Source organism: Ailuropoda melanoleuca, chromosome 15, assembly GCF_002007445.2.
Source record: "Ailuropoda melanoleuca isolate Jingjing chromosome 15, ASM200744v2, whole genome shotgun sequence".
Lineage (NCBI taxonomy): Eukaryota > Metazoa > Chordata > Mammalia > Carnivora > Ursidae > Ailuropoda > Ailuropoda melanoleuca.
In genome coordinates, this window is record NC_048232.1 from 68,644,731 (window position 1) to 68,663,369 (window position 18,639).

The 18,639-nt window shown below is 39.5% G+C and overlaps 1 protein-coding gene across 13 annotated transcripts in view; it reads right to left on the reverse strand.

The window, feature by feature from the left end:
* Positions 1-18,639, reverse strand: part of ANKS1B (ankyrin repeat and sterile alpha motif domain containing 1B) — a 1,024,648-nt gene that overhangs the window by 271,580 nt on the left and 734,429 nt on the right. For all 13 annotated transcript variants that reach the window (XM_034644189.1, XM_034644186.1, XM_034644187.1 and 10 more), the window contains one exon: positions 8,414-8,566. In XM_034644189.1, the coding sequence (XP_034500080.1) occupies positions 8,414-8,566 (153 nt within the window). The remainder of the gene's footprint in view (positions 1-8,413; positions 8,567-18,639) is intronic.

Genomic DNA, 18,639 nt, shown 5'->3' on the forward strand with positions numbered 1-18,639 from the left:
CTGAATAGAGTACTAAAGAAGAGAAAGTACTGATCAGCACATGCATATGAGGAAACTGAGGCCAGATCAAACAAAACAAAACAAAACAAAACAAAACAAACTGAAAATATTAGTGGGAATAGGACATAGAATTCAAAGGTAGTAGTTTGCACTAATCAGACTGGGAAATCTGGAAACTCACAGGGCATTGTTAGAATACTCAGAGGCATCTTGTCTCAGTAGTGGAAGTATTAGCCATAGACTAAACGATGCTCTGGGCTTGCTTGACAAATCTTCAAAGCAAGATCTGAAAGGATCAGAGTATATCCAAGAAGCTTTTCTATGTCCCAGAACAAAGCTCAAGAATATTTACAGGAATACAAAAATATCCAGCACCCACCAAAATAAAATTAATAATGTCTGGCATACAATAAAAACCACCAGGCATGCCAAAAACAATGAGGAGAAAAATCAATCAACTGAAACCAATTCAAAACTGATAAAGATATTGGAATTAGAAGATGAGGGCATTAAAACAGTTATCATAACTGCACTCCATATGTTCAATAAGTTAGAGGAAAGATTGAGCATGTTAAATAGAGATATGAAAAAAATGTAAAAAAGACTCATGTCTAACTTCTAAAGATTAAAACTATAATCACTGAGATAAAAAATACACTGGGTGTTAATAATGGCAGATTAGATATTACAAGAAGAAAAGATTAGTGAACATGAAGTCATACAATAGGAACCATCCAAATGAATCAGAGAGAAAAGATATTGAAAGAAATGAACAGAGCATTGATGAGCTGTGGCCCAACTTCAAATAGCCTAATATACATATGATTGGAATTTCCAAAGCAGAGGAGAGAGAATGTGGGACAGAAAATAATATTTTAAGAAATAATGGCCATGGAGAAGCCATCGAAAACAGTATGGCTGTTCTACAAAAATTTAGCAATAGAATTACCATATGACTGTAATCCAACTTCTAGGTATATATCCAGAAGAACTGAAAACAGCATCTTGAGGAGACAGTTGCACACTGTTCATTGTGGCATTGTCCATAATATTCAAAAGGTGGAAGCAATCTAAATGTCTATCAACAGATGAATGGTTAAAGAAAATGTGTTATATACATACAATGGATATTATTCAGCCTTAAAAAGAAGGAAATCCTGTCATATGCCATGACATGGATGAACTTTGAGGACATTATGCTAAGAGAAATAAGCTAGTCATAAAAAGACAGATACCGCATGATGCCACTTACGTGAGGCGTCTAGAGTAGCAGTCAAACTCTTAGAAACAGAAGACAAAATGGTGGTTGCCAGGAGTAAGGAGAGGGGAAATAGGGGAATTGTTCAATGGACATAGATTCAGTTTTGCAAGATGAAAGGTTCTAGAGATCTGTTGCACAACAATGTGAGTAAACATCACTGTACTTACACTTAAAAAGGCTTAACATGGCAAATTTTATGTGGTTTTGGCTACAATAAAAATGACTGTGATGATGATTGCATAACTATGAATATACTAAAAATGATCAAATTGTACACTAAAAATGAGCAAATTGTATGATTTGTGAGTTATAGCTCAATAAAGCCATTAAAACAAGTTCAGGATGTTGCACAGTGATGAAAGAGAATTCACGGTACTAAAACCTCGTGCAATGTGCTGCAAACCAAAGAAGCCCCATGCAAGAACATATGCACAAAAGTGAGTGCACTGAACTCTGCTCTTAAAGACACTAGTGACTGGAAGGGGCCTTCTAGGTGCTGGCAATTTTCCATTTCTTGTTCTGGGAGCTAGTTACAGGTGTGTAACTTTTTAATGAAAATTCACTAAGCAATACACTTATGATTTGTATGGATTTTTGTGTGTATACTTCCAGAAAAAAAAAGTTTTAAAAAGTTGAAGGAAAAAGGAGAAATATAAGAATTTAATGGGAAACCTAAAAAAATAAAAAAGAGAATGACCAAAAATTTTCCAAAGTCAATGAAAATTATAGACCTCATATCTAAGAAGCTCAAAAATCATTTATACACAGGAAACATGAGGAAAATGACATCAAGTTTCATCATAATCAAATTGTTCAAAACCAGTAATAAAAAGAACACTCTTAGGTGCAGTCAGAGGAAAAAAAAAAAAAAGACATCTTATATACAGAGGAAGAGCAACGACAACAGAACCAAAAAAAGAAAGGATAACAGCAGATGTCTCCTTAGAAATAATGCAGGAGAGGGGATGGTGGATCCCCATCTCTGAAGGACTGTTACACTAGAATTCTATACTCAGCAAAAACAGCTTTGGAATATCAAGACTTTTTACCAGCAGCCCACACTATAAAAAATGTTAAAGGGGAATGATGGCAGATGGAAATACAGTTATACATGAAGGAATGAAGAGCAGGGATGGCTTCGTGGGTTGTATGATGTATGAGGTTACACAAGGACCTGCCCTTTGAAGGAATCTGTGCTTGGTTTAATGCTCTGCTGTCATTGTTTTAAAATCTTTTAATAATTTTTGAACAAAGCGTCCCATATTTTCATTTTCCATTGGACCCTCAAATTATGAAGAATTAATAATGGTCCTAATGAAGATTACTGTGCAGCCCACGAGTGTAGGGGAGAAGGCTGAATGCTGAGCTTGGCTTAGGTCATATGTTCAGGCACAGAAGACTATAGGAGGCTTCTTCAGAGGAAATTAGGAATGCTTTCATTTTAATCAGGAAAAGAGTGAATGACATCTGGTGGGGGAGGGGAAGAAAACAAACAACAGTTGCCCACTCAAATAACTTTGTTTTTAAGGTAGACATTTCTAGATAGAACATGATTTTCCTTTTTGTACAGAGGTGGTTCATAAATGGCTCTAATCAGAGGGTTTTAGTTCTTCATGTAATTCGTTTGTTGCTGAGTCCTCTCTTCAGGCCCAAATACTGTGTTTAGTTTCTGTGCGTGTGTGTGTGTGTGTGTGTGTGTGTGTGTATGTGTGTGTTGGGGGGGGATACTAATTCTGGCATCAACACTTCAATAATGCCTATTCCATTATATTGACCCTGAGGCACTGCAAATATGTAAATGTACTTTGGATGCAAAAGAACAGCTATATTGCATCCAGTGAAGTTCTCATGGTTCGGTGTATCCTAGGTAGCATAATTCGATTTCAGTGTAGGTTGGGGCTCCAAAGTTGAGAGCAGCACGATAGGTGTGGATATGCAAAATATGATGAAAGATAGTGGAACCAATAGCGCCAGTGTTAGCCCATCTCCACTCCCCAGGCCAGGGAGGAAAGGGCTAAAAATCACTGGAAAGTGAGTATTTATTTGGGGATGATTGTTCCTCTCATGCAGGAATGGAGAAGGGTGCTTTTCCCAAAACTTGAGCCAAAGGAGGGAAGCTTCCAGAGAATCCCTGCAAAAGCTTGCAGTTCAGATGCAGTGAGTGAGGGGGATGGAGTTCGGGGGCTTTGCCTGATAACAGACTGAACGAGTCTGAAGCTCAGAGGTTGCACCTAGCTGCCCTGAAGTCTTGTGAAGAGCCAGCTGTACCGTACAAGGGTGGGAGGGAAACGCTTACCTCCACAGAGAATTTATAGTCTGTTCTACACTTGAATACTCCTATCCAGTTATTTAGTTAAAGCCTTTGGCTTTGATTAAAGTTGTTAACACTTGAAGTGTTGAATGATGTAGCCTCCCTGATGTGGAAAAATGGATATTTTTCTCATTTATTAATGTCCTATAGTGAAGGCATAACCTTTTACTTAAAATAATTGGTTTGGAAATGGAATTATAAAATTTATCCTCCCCTTACATCCCCTGCAATTTGTGAATTTGCTCAGTATTCTTCGTGGCTGGGAGCGTGAGGTACTATTGCCCTTCATCTGATACATGTACACAGACACAGACACCCATACTCAGGTGCACAATGCAAGCAAGACTTTTAGGGAGTAAATTTAATAGCAGTTATAGCAATAAGGGTAGGGTAGATAGGAGTGAGAGTTTATAATGCTGATCATGAAATAAAAAGCAAAGCAAGTAATGAGTCTGAATTTGATACCGATACTGTATTTCTACAGCATTTTAAAGCAAATAAAGTCACAGAATTAGAGATTCAACACAAAATTAGGATGTTAAATTTTAAAGATTCTTAGTACCTCTCTAAGTGATTAGATTATTACAAAATTTCTCTGGAAAGGTAGAAATTAAATCAACAACATTGGGAAAAAACAACAACAACCGAAAAACCGAAACCAGAAAAATCTGACAGTCCTAAATGAAAAAGTAATGTAAGTATAGCTTCAGCAGCTATTAGGCAAGAAACAAATGATCTTCTAATCAACTTACTGTTGCAAAAATAAGTCAAATGATTTTCATAGGACACATATGGGTATTGCTACCTTAATTATTTTGTTTCTACCCAAAGTTATTTAAAACACAACCAACAACTGTAGTTAGATTTTTAAAACTATTCTTGTACTTAGGAACAGAGAATTAAGAATGCACTAGAGCTGATTTTTATTTTGTTCTTTTGGTGGGGAATTTTTAAAGATTTATTTATTTCAGAGAAAGAGAGAGAGAATGGGATGGGGGTGGGTGGCAGTGGGAAGGGGCAGAGGGAGAGGGACAGGGGGAGAGGGTCTTAAGCAAATTCCACACTGAGCATGGAGCCCTACATGGGGCTCGATCTCCCGGCCCTGGGATCACAACCTGAGCCAAAACCAAGAGCCAGACACTTAATGGATTGCACCACCCAGGAGCCCTTTGGTGCGTACTTTTATCATTATCAGTACTGTAGGGTATCATAAGCATTGGCTAGAATTATTTCCTTGGTAAATAATGGTAAAGCCACTGGGAGGAAATTTATGACATGCTCTACACTAAGATTCACACATTAATAAACTGGACAGTGTTCAAATTTATCTCAACTAACCAAAATCCTCTTGGTAGGTACTCAGTGGTCAAATAAATTGTTAAATATTAATATTAATTATTAATTGTCATACTTTTTTGGTTGAGGTTATCAATAGCAGTAGGAACTGCTATGTAAACGTGGTAATACCTTGTATAAGGCCTGAGTAACCTTCTGAGTAAAGAAAATTCGTGTACTAAAGCACTGTTAACTAGCCTTTAGCTCTCTCAACAAGCCTTTGGAGACGACTATAATTCAAGCAAGCATCTGCACAGGGAACAATCTGCCTGACAACCTTTCTCAATATATTCATATAACACTAAAATATCAATACAAAAGTATGAGTAGGATTAATGATGTTATTAATGATAGTAGCAGACAGGCAAAACAAAGCTATTCATAAAAGAGCTTCTGCATATGAAGCATAGATTAGGGAATAAAAGGAACAATTATGGGCATCTAAATTCTCTAAGTCTAGACACATGTGGTCTTGTAAAACTTATATCTTAAAAGTTTCTTTCTGCTTGATTTCCACTGCAGAGAATATTGATATTAAGAAATGAGATTTCTACTAATCTGCCTTATCCCTATACTTTGAGTAGTTTTGTGACCAAAATCTTCATTAAGTTATCAAATAAAAATGTTTTTCAAAGGCAGTAATGCACTCCACACACACACACACACAAAATCTTTGGGATCTTTTTGAAAAGATTACAATTTCAAATGTATTTGTACTTTTCAAATATCAGTTTGGTATAGTTTTCATTTCTTCATGAAAATACTTTGAATAGACTTACGCTCCCTGAGAATGTGTGACTATTTTCAAATATCAAGCAAAATACCACATGACATTGGAGGCTTAATCAACACTATTTAATGATGCTAAACATATTTGTAATTACAGCAGCAACCAGCCTCCTCAACCTCTGCTCTCCTCCCCTCTACCAGGAGACCCCTGTACGAAGACAACTCCCCACTTTGCACTTTTCACTTTACATAGAACAACAGTTACTGAAGCCAAATGACTTCCTTAAAATGAGCCACTTATTACAAAGATTCAGGATGTGAATTTCTCTAAAAACCCTTGCTCTAAATCAAAGTGACTGCACATTCCCTTCAGGCCAGAAAACAACAAATTATGGGTGCTTAATATAGAATTACTGGGCCCATATATTATATATGAGATTATTTTATATTTGGATGTCTTCCCTCAGTAGTTGGGAAAAGTTAAAGTCTTGAATTTGAGACTAGTCTAAAGCTTTGTAAGCCAGAAGGCACACATTTGTGCCTTTTTTTCATTTTAAAACCCAACAACCCAGAGCCATCAAATGTATCACCCCTGTAGCAGTTCTGGTGGGCATAAAAATTTTGTTCTCTGATTTCCAAGTCTAAAGGTACAGATTAATCTTTGTTTATAATAAATATATCTATGGAAGAAATGACTCGCAAAGCCTCCTCAAGAGTGTGAACTTGCCCATAAAGATGTCACAAACTTTACATTCTATCAGCTTAAGGAAAATATATACTGGGTTGATATTAGATGCAGATGTACTCCAGGGCAGAAGAATTAGCCTCAAGATTTAGGACAAAGTGACTATGTTTTCCAGTTCCGATAACAATGCTTGTGACAGGTATGTCTCATAGGATTGAAGATGGATTGTATTAGCAAATGTAGCAAATGTAGCTAAAGGGAAAATGCTTGAAGAGTCTGTATGGGTGGAAAAGGCTATTCTTCGGTCTCAACTCACAGCTGGTTGGCATGTGGATGGTGGCAGATCAGTTCCTGAGCCCTGGCATTAAACCTGGGGCCTCGCAGCCTTACTGACCAATGGTCATTGGAGTCATCCACAAGGGACACAGTCCCCCCAGCACTGGGAAAAGTGTTGGTCCAAACTCACATCTTAAACGTTAGCCCCAGCATTTGGATTTTGAGAGACTTCTGGTCCTGCTTCAATGATCCTTGCTTCAAAGAAAACATTTTATAATGGAGTTCCATTGGAATCCCTTCTTTTCAATGAGGGGTTATTGCTAATGCCCATTAAGTGAGTAACTCATGTGCTGTCTAAGTATTTGTTCTTCAGTGGGGAACAATATTATTCAGAAGACGTTATACAGAGATATTTGTCAAGTTGTATAACTGACTAGAATGTCACTTAATTGAAAACATGTTTGTTTGATATATGGAAGTTCTCCCTTTAACAAATGGCTAACTGTAGCCATCAGATGAGTACTGGATTCTCGGTGGAGAACTAAAATTTCCTGGATGCAACCAGAATTCAACACACTCTCCTCGAGTTCCACTGTGTTGCCACGCAGGCTAAGAACAAAATTAATCAGAGGCTTTCAGTCAGACAGTGAGTTTCTGCTGAGATAATGATAGCTTTTGTGAGGGAGTAAGGATAGAAAGCAAAGAGTAACTGATGGCAAATTAGAAGAAGGAGCCAAGAATTTGTCCATTTACTGTGATTTTTAGATAAAAGGACAGTTTTTATGAGATGTTCTAGAAAAGATATTATTTTTAAGACAGACTTTTAAAAGCAAAGAATAGTTAATTACTACTAATAACAATAATTTAAAATAATTAATGGCATGCAATCCACAACGACTGGACTTGTGGAGAGAAAGTGGCATAAAGAGTAGAACGAATCTCTTTTGAACCAGCAGAAATTTATTTGCTTTATCTTTCAGGTTATGAGTGCTTTTTAAAGTTTTAGGATATAAAATTTAAATCTAAGAAATTCTCTAAAAGATTAAATGATTTTTCACTCATTTTGGGAAAGAAATGTTCAGGATGCCAAATACAATGTGAAGGCATGATAATTACATGTTGCCTCTTCATTCTTTCATTCCTTGATGCCATTGGACATAAACGAGCAGTAAAAATGAAATAAGTAAAATATCAGTATTAAAACTATTTATGCAGATCTAGTTGATTTCTTTGGGCTTGAGTACATGGCAACATATGTTGGCCAGTTTTTATAGAAAACCTATGCCAAGTATATAAATAAAACAGAGAAGACTTAAGATTAGATATAAGCTCTGGATAATAAAATTTTGATATTATAGCAGTCTATTTAATAAGAAGAAAAGCAATGTCTTCAAGAATGGTGTTTATATATGCAGCCAGGGATTCGAGACAAGGAAACATAATAGAGATAGGGAACTAAAAATGAGAACTCTAATCTTTAACAAGGTCAGGATGGGAGCCTATTTGTTATCATGTCCATATCCCGAACTGACTAGATTTTCTAAAATGGAAAGCCTCAAAATGCTTGGGAAGTTTTCTTGGATAATGCAAAACACCTTGAGAGTCCTCCTAGCTCCCCACATCAAAACTTTAAAAGACAATGACTGTGGAGCTTGACTGGAACCATGACAGATATATATTTAAAGCAGAAGGCATACCTGTAAATTCCTGATGGATGTTCAAACGGTAACAAAGAAAGAAAACATTACCAACCTACAACAGGAATTTCATTTACCAGGGGTTGAATGGATAAGGTATCTTTAAGAGACCAACTTACGTTAATAAGTTCAACCTCCCAGATTTTTTTCAACAGGTCCATCGATGTGTAGCCATTAATTAGAAAGGCTTTGGTGTAGTCACCTAGCTCAATGGAATCCAGCCACTCAGCGACAGAAGTGGGATGATAGCCATCGTGGCCAATGGGTCTCATCTGTAATTAAGAAAAATCACATTAGGATGAGGATTACTTCGAGTTCCAACAAACAGAATGTATCTTGCCACTTGGAAATTTATCTGATTTGAAGCAACAGATCTTTTTGGATAAGAAAATAAGGAAAACCAAAATACTTTACACACAATTCTAAGTCACTAATAATTTTCACACCGAATTAGTTTTCAAAAATGCACCCAAGAATTTCTAATTTAGCTGCTACACCAACTTCATATTTGAGAAAACGAAATATGTCAAACTTCTGTTATAGACATTATTGACATTCTGTTGGATGAAATTTAAAATCATGGCAGTTGAACAGTATTAAATGTAATGCTGAAGGCACAAGGAACTGCACTCCCAAAATGTAGATGATAATTCTCATATGTACAACATCAAAGCATGTGAAAATACTGCACGACTCAAACATCCAAAAGAATTCATGCTTATGCAAGACATGTATTGTAGGTAGTGCAAACATGCTGGAGAAACATACCGCAGTGTTAAAGCCAGTAAAGAAGAGGCTTTTTGGTGTTTAAAGACCATGTGTTCTGCATAGACTCTACAGTATGTTAGACGTGAATAGAGAACTTGCTGGCAGACAGGTTCCTATTTTTTGTCAGCTATATACAGATTTTTTTTTTCTTCAGGAGAACAAAGAAGTGTGACAGCAGCATAATGTTTCTGAGTTTAAATTGGAGTGTGAAAGTAATTTAAGCAAGAGAAACTTCTGGGTTTAAAATTTTGTATGATTATTCTAGTCTTTTTAGCTTTTATTTGAAATTTTAGTTGAATTTCTGGTTCTTGGCTTTGCAGTAAGTCCCTCCGAAGGCTTGCGCTGCTCTGCATGCCACACTGTGCATCTAGTGCTTCCACGGCTACAGACAGCTGGCGCCTCATCCACCTGATGTGATCCTTCAGTGCAATTCGCGATGGGAAAAGCACAACTGGGCAAAATACATAGATTTCCCTCTTCCTTCAGATTCAAGGAGATAAATATTAATGTAAATCTAGATGACTCTGATTTGCTTGGAGAAAAGATTAGTCTGGCAGTCAGGGATTCAGATTTTAATCCTAAACATGGTAGGCTTTCTGTCACTATGCAGCGTTCTCATTTTGGAGGGTCTTCTTACTCTTTCATTTGTTTTTTTGGATTCGAGGTGTTCGTTGGGGATCAACATCTATGCAAGGAGGGACGAGAAGGAGGGTCAGGCAGACGAGGAGTCAGACTGTGATGGGTCCTGACGAAGCCTCTGTGAATGCAGTGGGGAGCTCTGGCGCAGCTCATGCTAATGAGGTCCCATGCTGGCAGAATGACTGGCCCTTTGTGCCCCACCAATCTCTCTCACCAGACGTGGCTGCCATGGGAAAAGCACGACTCTAATGAGGCCACCCAGCAGCAGAGGCAGACCCTATAGATGCTGACAACTAGAGGCTGTCTGCTGACCACTCTTCCTCCTTAAAGAGAGAGCCCAGAGGAGCACGTCCATGTCTTTCAGATGACCCCTCACCCAAGGTTAACATTCGGCCACATTGTGTTTCTACCTTTTCTCTATACCCATTTCCTCATTCACATGCACACCGCACACATTTTATTTTAGGTGAACCATTGGGAAGACATTTTTCCCCTGAACTCTTAGCAGACATGATGAAACTTCACCCCTCGAGGCTTCAGCATGCATCTTCTAAGAGCAAGGACATTCTCCTACATAGCCACAGTAGCAGCACACTCAAGAAATCTAACGTTGACCAAATTATATTACCTAATATACAGTCGATATGCAAATTCCCCACAAGTCCCCAAGATAGAATTTGTAGCTGTTTTTTTTACCCCCCCCCTCCTGGACAGGCTTAATCAAAGGTCAAGGCAATTATATTTTTAAGTATTTCTTTTGCCATTTTACCTCCCTTTTTTCTTCTGGGATTATATTTACTCCATCATTTTTAAATTACCTTTTCTCCTTTCTTTTTTCCTATTGTTCCACGCCCCAATCTATTTTCCACTTCGAGGTTTAAATGTCCTCTATTGGGAGCTACAGTATAATTTATCATTTGCATTTGAGTTTAAATGGCATCAGACGTTTGTGTGTCACTTGTACTTTGGACTGACCCATTTTAGCTACTTACTGAACCTTTGTTCAGTAACATTTAACACAATATTTATTCCGCAATAGCTACAAATGTGAGTGACAACTCACAGCTTGTAAAAGGAAGTTTAGTGGCAGTTGCAAATAACTGAATGTTGTGTGTAGAATTGGAGATTAGGATCCAAAGCAGAGGCACAAAGTTACTAAGTACCTTCACATACTACGGAGTTATAAAAGTATTGGGGCTAGGGACATTCTCCAGGACTTACGAAGAGGTGGTTGAGCAAATGCTACTATCCTGACTAATCACGGCAGCCCAGGAAACTCCCTGAATGCTCCAGTTGACAGAAAGAAATAACTGGAGAAAGGGCAAGAAGGAAAGACGAGAGGCTCACTGCAGTTGAAATCAACAGCTTGGCAAGGTCTTACTGTTAAACATCCAGAACCTGACCACCGCAGCGGCATATCCTGGGGATGAGCTCAGGGAGCCTTGAATCAATCCATACCAGAGAGTCAGAGGTCCCATACCAGAGAGTCAGAGGTCCCATACCAGAGTCAGAGGTCCCATACCAGAGAACTCTGCCCTGGGGACCCGTAGGTCACGCGAAGCGTGTGTGTGTGTGCGTGCATGCACACACACACACACACACACAGAGCCATCACTGGTCACCTGCCACACAGAGGTTGGCTGACGGTCACAGTTAGCCAGTGGCGAGCAATGGTGGGGATACCAACCAGAGCTCTGCAAAGCAAACCCAATTAGTAGAAAAAATTTTGTTGTTTCTTCCAATCCCTCCTTCTTGCTTCAATGGCAGGGAATTTGGAATCAGAAAAGAGAGAGGTGCCAGTCCCTTGGGGGAAGCCTAAACTTGGGGAGCAGTGGCAGGGAGGAGCAAAGTGAATAAAATTAGAGGCTTACGTGGATTGGAACTGAGTTTTCAATGTTTTACATGACTGGAAAGTTATTGGATGTGTCTGAATGACATTAAAAATTCTAAAGAGAGAAGCAGTTGAATTTGGTTGAAGGCAGGATCAGGAAAAAAGCCCATCAGTATCTGTCTGAATGCAGACTCTCAGTAATCTGGTTCCTCCTGTGAGGCAAGTTCTCCCTGAGCAGCCTTGAGGAGGTGAGAGGGAGGATGAGAGATGGGGGCAAAGTAGAGAGCAAGAGCAAAGAGAACCTGGAAACAAACACACTGCCGTGTGCAAGGGAGTGTTCAGCCAGCCACGCACTCGATAAATATTTAGTCAGTGCCTGTTCTGAATGCCGTGGAGAAGGACCGAACAAAACCGTCTGAGTCTCTTCCTCAAGGAAGTTATAACTTGTAATTAAAAACTATGCAAGCAGATGACCAATAAATTATGAAGGCTCTGCTTACCTGAGGAGAGGAAAGCATTGGAGCCAAATGAAGTTACAAAATTAACTTGACACGTACTGAATGATATGCAGAATGGTTCCCGTGCTGCACAATAATTTCTTTTGAAGCAATTCTTCCATCTGTTCCTTCATTTCTGTTCCTCCTGCCACTGCCCTGTTTCAGCTCTTGTTAGTGCTTATGAAAACTAACGCAATAGCCTTCCACTTGGCCTCCCACCTTTGGTCCAGCTTCTATGCTGCCGCTGCATTAGTTTTCCAAAAAGCCAGGCTTTTAAGTCAACACAGGCACAAAAACCTCTAGTGGCTCCTTCTGATAAAAGTGAAAATGTCTTATTCCAGAATTCTAGGGCAATTGAGATCAGGTATGAGCTTATCTTTCCAACTTCATCCTACACTACTCTGCCATGCGTAGACGGGCACGTGTCTCAACAGTGTGTTAAACTGCTAGCCATGCCATGGACATAACCGTGTGTGCAAGACACTTTTGTATCTTTGCTTATGTTATTTTCCACGCTGCTAATGCTTTTGCCTTTATTTCTGTAGTGTTTTTCCAGGATTAGCTTCTCTTCTTGAGCTTTAAGATACAGATTTCCAAACATTTGTAGGATACCGCCCATAGATGGCCTATAGCTATCACACAACGTGAGTCAAAACTTTCTCTCCTTCCGCTCACAAACTGGCCCTCCCTCTGTGTTTCCAATCTCAGTTAGCGGGGAAGCATCCCATCATTGCCCAAGTAGATTGCTTACTTGGTAAATCATCTTACTTTCCTCTTTCTGTTTTACTATCATATTTAATTAGGCCAACAAGTCTCATAAATTTGATTTCAGTCCCCTGCTTCCAAAATGGACTTTGGAATCTGACAGTAGAATCTGCCCCAAGTGTTGTTGTGAATGGTATACGGTATAGAGTAGTAAATTGCCTAGCACAGAACTTTGAATAAAACAGGTCTTCAATAACTCTTAGCTTTCTTCCCTCATCACTGCTTTAAATTAGGCTCATGCTTATTTTATTTATTTGTTTGTTTGTTTGTTTGCCCATGCTTATCTTGAAATTGCATAATATTGAGCCTGTTGTCTGCTAATCTTTTCAACTTCCAATCAAGATTCTTCTTTCCTCTCTCATCCCTTTCTCTTTCCCTCACTCCCTTCCTTTTCCATTTTGTTTTATAAAAAGGTTTACATCTGTTAACTTATTTATACCATCCCAAACCCAGCTGACAACTACTTTTCAGAAATATATCTAACAAGGTCACTCAAGTAGATTGAATTGTTTCCAATTATTCACGTTCTTCTTGTATTAGAATTATGCCTCTGTACCCTTTGCCAAGAGATCTGCATTGTATCCCACTGTGATTGGAGTTACTTCTCCATCCCACTGATGCTGGCCATGTACTTGCTTGGCCAATGGTACAGGTAGAAGTGTCAGTGTGAAAATTTTTAGGTGAGGCCTCTCCACTCCTGTGATCTACTCATCCTTTTGCATTCTTATGCTCTATTACAAGAACAACAAGTGGCTGAACTGTCACACAATTGCTGGTCCCAGGAGCAAGATGAAGACTTGTGGAGCAAACCTAAATGTAAAAGCTTGGAGTCTACCCTGGCTCAGTGGAATTTGGGCAAGTCCAGCTGAAGTTAGATGAACTACAGTTGTCCCACAAACCCACGAGTAAGAAGAATAAATACGTATATTTTTAATTGCTATAAACCACTGAAATTTTGATATATGGGGAAAACTGACTAATACAGTCACTCTTTATTTCAAAACCCTTGGTATTTCTACAGAGAAATAGAACCAGTGGGATGTGTATACACACATACACAAGCCTGAAATCTTGCAAGTCCAAAATCTGCAGGGCTGGCTAGCAGGCTGGAGACCCAGGAAAGAGCTGATGTCGCAGCTCAAGCCGAGAATGGTCTGGAAGCAGAATTCCCTCTTATTCGTGGAGGACCTCAGTCTTGTTTTTATAAGGCCTTCAACTGATTGGGTGGAGTCCATCCATATAATGGAGGGCTTTACTGCCTGCTTCACTCAGAGCTTGCAGATTTAAATGTTAATTTCATCTAAAAAAATACATTCATGGACACATCCTAGACTGGAGTTTGACTGAATATCTGGGTATCATGGCCTAGCCAAGTTAACACATAAAATAACTCAAACTCTTTAATTTATGAGTCCAAAGTCATCTCCATGAGACTGAGAAAGACTAGGGATGCTGAGCTAAGCTAACATCAACATCCTTCCCGAACTTTCAGGCTGTCATCTAGTAAACATCTATGTCCTACATCCTTGCTAACCCTAAACTAAGAAATTCTTTATTTTAGGAGTATAATTTTTTGGGGCATATCCATTTTATAACTACTATACCTCTGTACCTTTGCTCCTGCCATTCCCTCTGCCAGGAATACTGTTTTTCCTCTGTTCTCCTTTTGAAACTCTATCCTTTCTTAAAAGGCCCTGTTTAAATACTGCCTCTTCTGTGAAGCCTTCTCCAATGCTACCCTTACTCCCAAGTCAAAATTAATCATACCTTTCCCTAGATTTTTGTAGTAATTTGCATATAATTCTGTTATAGCTAGAGACATATCTGTCTTCTTGATTAGACTGTCACCCTTTTGGTGAAGAAACAAGGTGTTAGCCAACTTTGTCTCTTATGTGCCCAGTGAAGCATCCCAAACATGGCAGGCATTTGCCAAATGTTTATTAAATTAAGTGATTTAATGAACACATGAAGATAAAGCGACAAATTCAGTGGCATGGCATCCACTTGAAAAGGACATTTGTATTTTGTGCTACATCTTATGAAAATGAGGGCTATTTTAATGCCTAACATTAATGCTGTACAACTATTTAAAATGATTATATACCAAGAACTAAGTTCAGATAGTATGCTGTGTTACAAAATACCCTGGGCTTTGTTTCCATAGCCCAGCATCTTGGCTCTACTGTTAACAAGCTGTGTAACGATGGGCAAGTTACCTCACCTCTCCAAGCTTCAATGTTCTCATCTGTAAAATGATGCTGTTGGGCCAATGATCTCAAAGGTCCTTCGTAATTCCTACATTTTGCAATCCTATCTTTTGTAAGTTAATATCAAATTAGTGTCAGATTTATTTAACCAGTAAAGAAAAAAGGAGGCCAAAGGCAAAACAAAACAAAAAGGACAACAAGGACATTTTAGGCTCAAGTTCAGATGGCATCCACACTCCTTTCATGAGTTGTCTGGAGCATCCACAAGGAGCACTGTGACTTTCTCAAATTACCAACGATGGCATTCTGTTCCAGTAGGAATACCTGGCAGGACAAAGCTAGACAGAGAGTTCCGGGGCTGGTGGGCCTGCAGTGCGGCCGAGCATGAATGGGAGTCAGGCACGGTCTGTAATCCGAGAGGCAGAGTGGTGGGCAGGCAGTAGGCATTCCTAACAGAGCTTCACGACAAGGTGGTCTGACTCAACTTGCTGAATCCCAAAGTGGGAGGAAAAGCCAAGCTGGGACAGAAATTGGAGTTAGCAGTGAAAGAAGCTTCAGTCTCAAAAAAAATTGAGATCTATTGATACATTTTACTAAATACCTTCCTTGTTGCTCTCAGTGTTTTGTTATTCTGCCCAAGTGCACGTTGACTTTCCTCTGGGAGACTCTTAAAGCAAATCAGGCCTCAGAGAGGGCATACTGTTAACATCACAGGCAAACTAGCAGGCAGAGATTACTGACCCCAGGACAGGGAGTGCTCTGTGGAATCTGTGGGGCATTAAGGGAGCTAGTGAGGGGCAGCTGAATGGGAGAGGCTCTGACTGCCTTGTCTACCTCTGTCAGGGTAACCCATATTTTAAGTGTTTTATACTGGTGAGAAGAGGAACAAGAGCTTTAAAAAGAAATGTTTGAAAACCATTGATCTAGAAGATTTTTGTAAGATTACACGATCATTACAGTTTTATTTCCTCTTAATTTCTCAGTTTTATTTGAAATATTCTGGATTTGTCATATGTGTATGGACACATATGTGTTGCCTGTGTTTCTTTTTTTTTTTTAAAGATTTAATTTATTTGACAGAGAGAGACACAGCAAGAGAGGGAACACAAGCAAGGTGAGTGGGAGAGGGAGAAGCAGGCCCCCCGCTGAGCAAGGAGCCTGACGCTGGGCTCAATCCCAGGACCCTGGGACCATGACTTGAGCCAAAGGCAGTCACTTAACCATTGAGCCACCCAGGTGCCCCTGTTGCCTGTGATTCTTTCTCTCTTCCTGAAACCAACTTTTTTCTGTTCAGACAAGGATAATATTTTACAAACTGATGGAGCTACAGGATGAAATCTGTAGCAAGAAGGCAATAAAAATAGGAAAAGGATTTAAAAAGAGCAAAAGATATTATATTGTAATAGATTGGGATTACATAAAAAAAAATAGTTCTGGGGCGCCGAGATGGTTCAGTGAGTTAAGCATCCGACTTGACTTTGGCTCAGGTCATGATATCAGGGTGGTGAGATCGAGCCCCGCATTGGGCTTGGTGCTGGGAATGGAGCCTGCTTAAGATTCTCTCCAATCTCACTGCCCCTTCTCCCTCTCTAAAAAAAATAGTTCTGAATACAGTAAATTGTTAAGTCAGCATTACGATATTGACATGGTAATTAGATCAAGAGAATAAGGAAGCCCGAAAGTCAATAACAAATTGGCTATTTTTAGGGTCTGAAAAGTATTACAAAATTGAAACAGAGATCTCTTGTTGTCCTCTAAGAACTGTCTCCTCCTCTTCCACAGTAATGGGGCTTACTAGAGAAAAGATACACCAAATAAATGAATAAATAAATACCCCTCCCCCCACAAAGATAACACCAGCTTTGTTTCTGGTTGTTTCTATGAGAATATATTTGTGCCTGTGGGAAGCTAGAGGAAGTGATGCATGTAACCTCCAGGTCACCTTCAACCTAAAAGATAGGTTCGTTGCTCTGGAATTGCTTTTTTTCCCTTCTCATGGGCTGGAACATCAGTGCCTGCAGCCCAGCTTTAACTACACAGGCAAAATAATAACCTAGAGTTTGGGAAATGGTTCTCAAACCTGAATGTACAAAAGAATCACGTGGGAAATCTTGTTAACATGCAGGTTCTAATTCAATAGGCTGGATGGAGAATTTGAGATTCTGCATTTCTAACAAGCTTCCTGGTAATGCTAATGCTGTCAGTCCGTGGACCATGTTTTGAGTATCAGTGCTTTAGAGGATGGCAGAGCGACAGATGGAGGGTCCTGGGTCCTTCCAGAATCACACAGAGCAGAGCCAATTTGTAAACCTGGACTGCGTACTTCAAGACTGTTACGTGGGAGAAGTAAATGTTCTATTCTTTAAACCACTACATTATGGAGGTTTCTATTCTAGCAGCTTCTCCTTTCCTCTAATACAAACAGAATTGAAAATAAAGTAATTTCATACATAACATTTAAGGAAGCCTACATTTCCCCTTGACAGTATGTCGCATGGTCTCTTGTTTTGTGAAGCCATTAATTTTCACAGCTGTTGCCATTCAAAGAAACCTCATTTCCTTTAACTGCGTTTGTTGGCATCTTTCTGTCAATCACACTATCATGACTTTGTGATAATTACACAAGATAGAAGAGGGGAAAATTGTGGGAAAACCTTAAGTTTCTAGCTTTGATTCCTTGTACCTGGGCACAGGGTGGTGTTACTAGCAGAGAAAGAAGAGAAAATAGACTGAGATTACACGAATAATTCTGAGACACAAGAAATTAAACATGCTGTGGAACTGCCTTTAAATCTGGGGGAGAAGTCCGAGGAGACACGCAACCTTGGGCATCACATTCGCAGTACAGGTGGGAGTCTTTGCTCCAAGCATGACCTTGAGTAAGCTACTCAGCCTTCCTCAGCTTCCATCTCCTGATTAGTCATGTGAGTGATAAGAATGTCTACCTCCGGCGGGAGTCGTAGGCATTCAGTGAAACAATGCACAGTACTTGGCACACAGAAGTGCTCAATAGATCCTCGATATTTTTATCATAAGTGGGAGCTGAAATCATGCATGGATGAGACCACGGAGGGTGTGTACCATGGGAAGAGAAGTGGTGTGAGGACAAACCAACACTTTCAAAGTGAAAGATAAGAATCATACTCAGGAGACCAAAAAAGCAACAGTCAAGACAAGAAGGGAAATGGGGGAGACTTGGTTTCAAAGAGGGTGTAGTTAGCAGCGATGGAATGCTGCAGAGAGGTCGACTAAGATGAGGAAGGAAAAGGTTCAGAGGATCTGGCAAACAGGTCACCAGGATTTTATGGAAAAGAGCCCTGAGGTGAGGCTGCCTTGGGTTGAGGTGTGCATCAGAGATGAGGAAGTAGAAACTGCAATCAGAGCTATTCTTTTAAGGAGTCTGCATGGGAAGAGAAGGAGGGAGATGGAAGGTTTTAGAAAGCACCAGGAAAAGACATGGAGAGGAGTGAGAAATGAGGACTCAGGGCTGAGGAAGGTTTGAAATATAAGGGAATGAGTCCAAGGGTGCTATGGAGATTGAGAAGAGGTAGAGGGCTTGCCTTTTGCTTTGGGATTTTGCTGGCCTTTCTTGGAAATTATAGCATGGCAGGCATAGTTGGAGTAACTTTGGAGTTGAT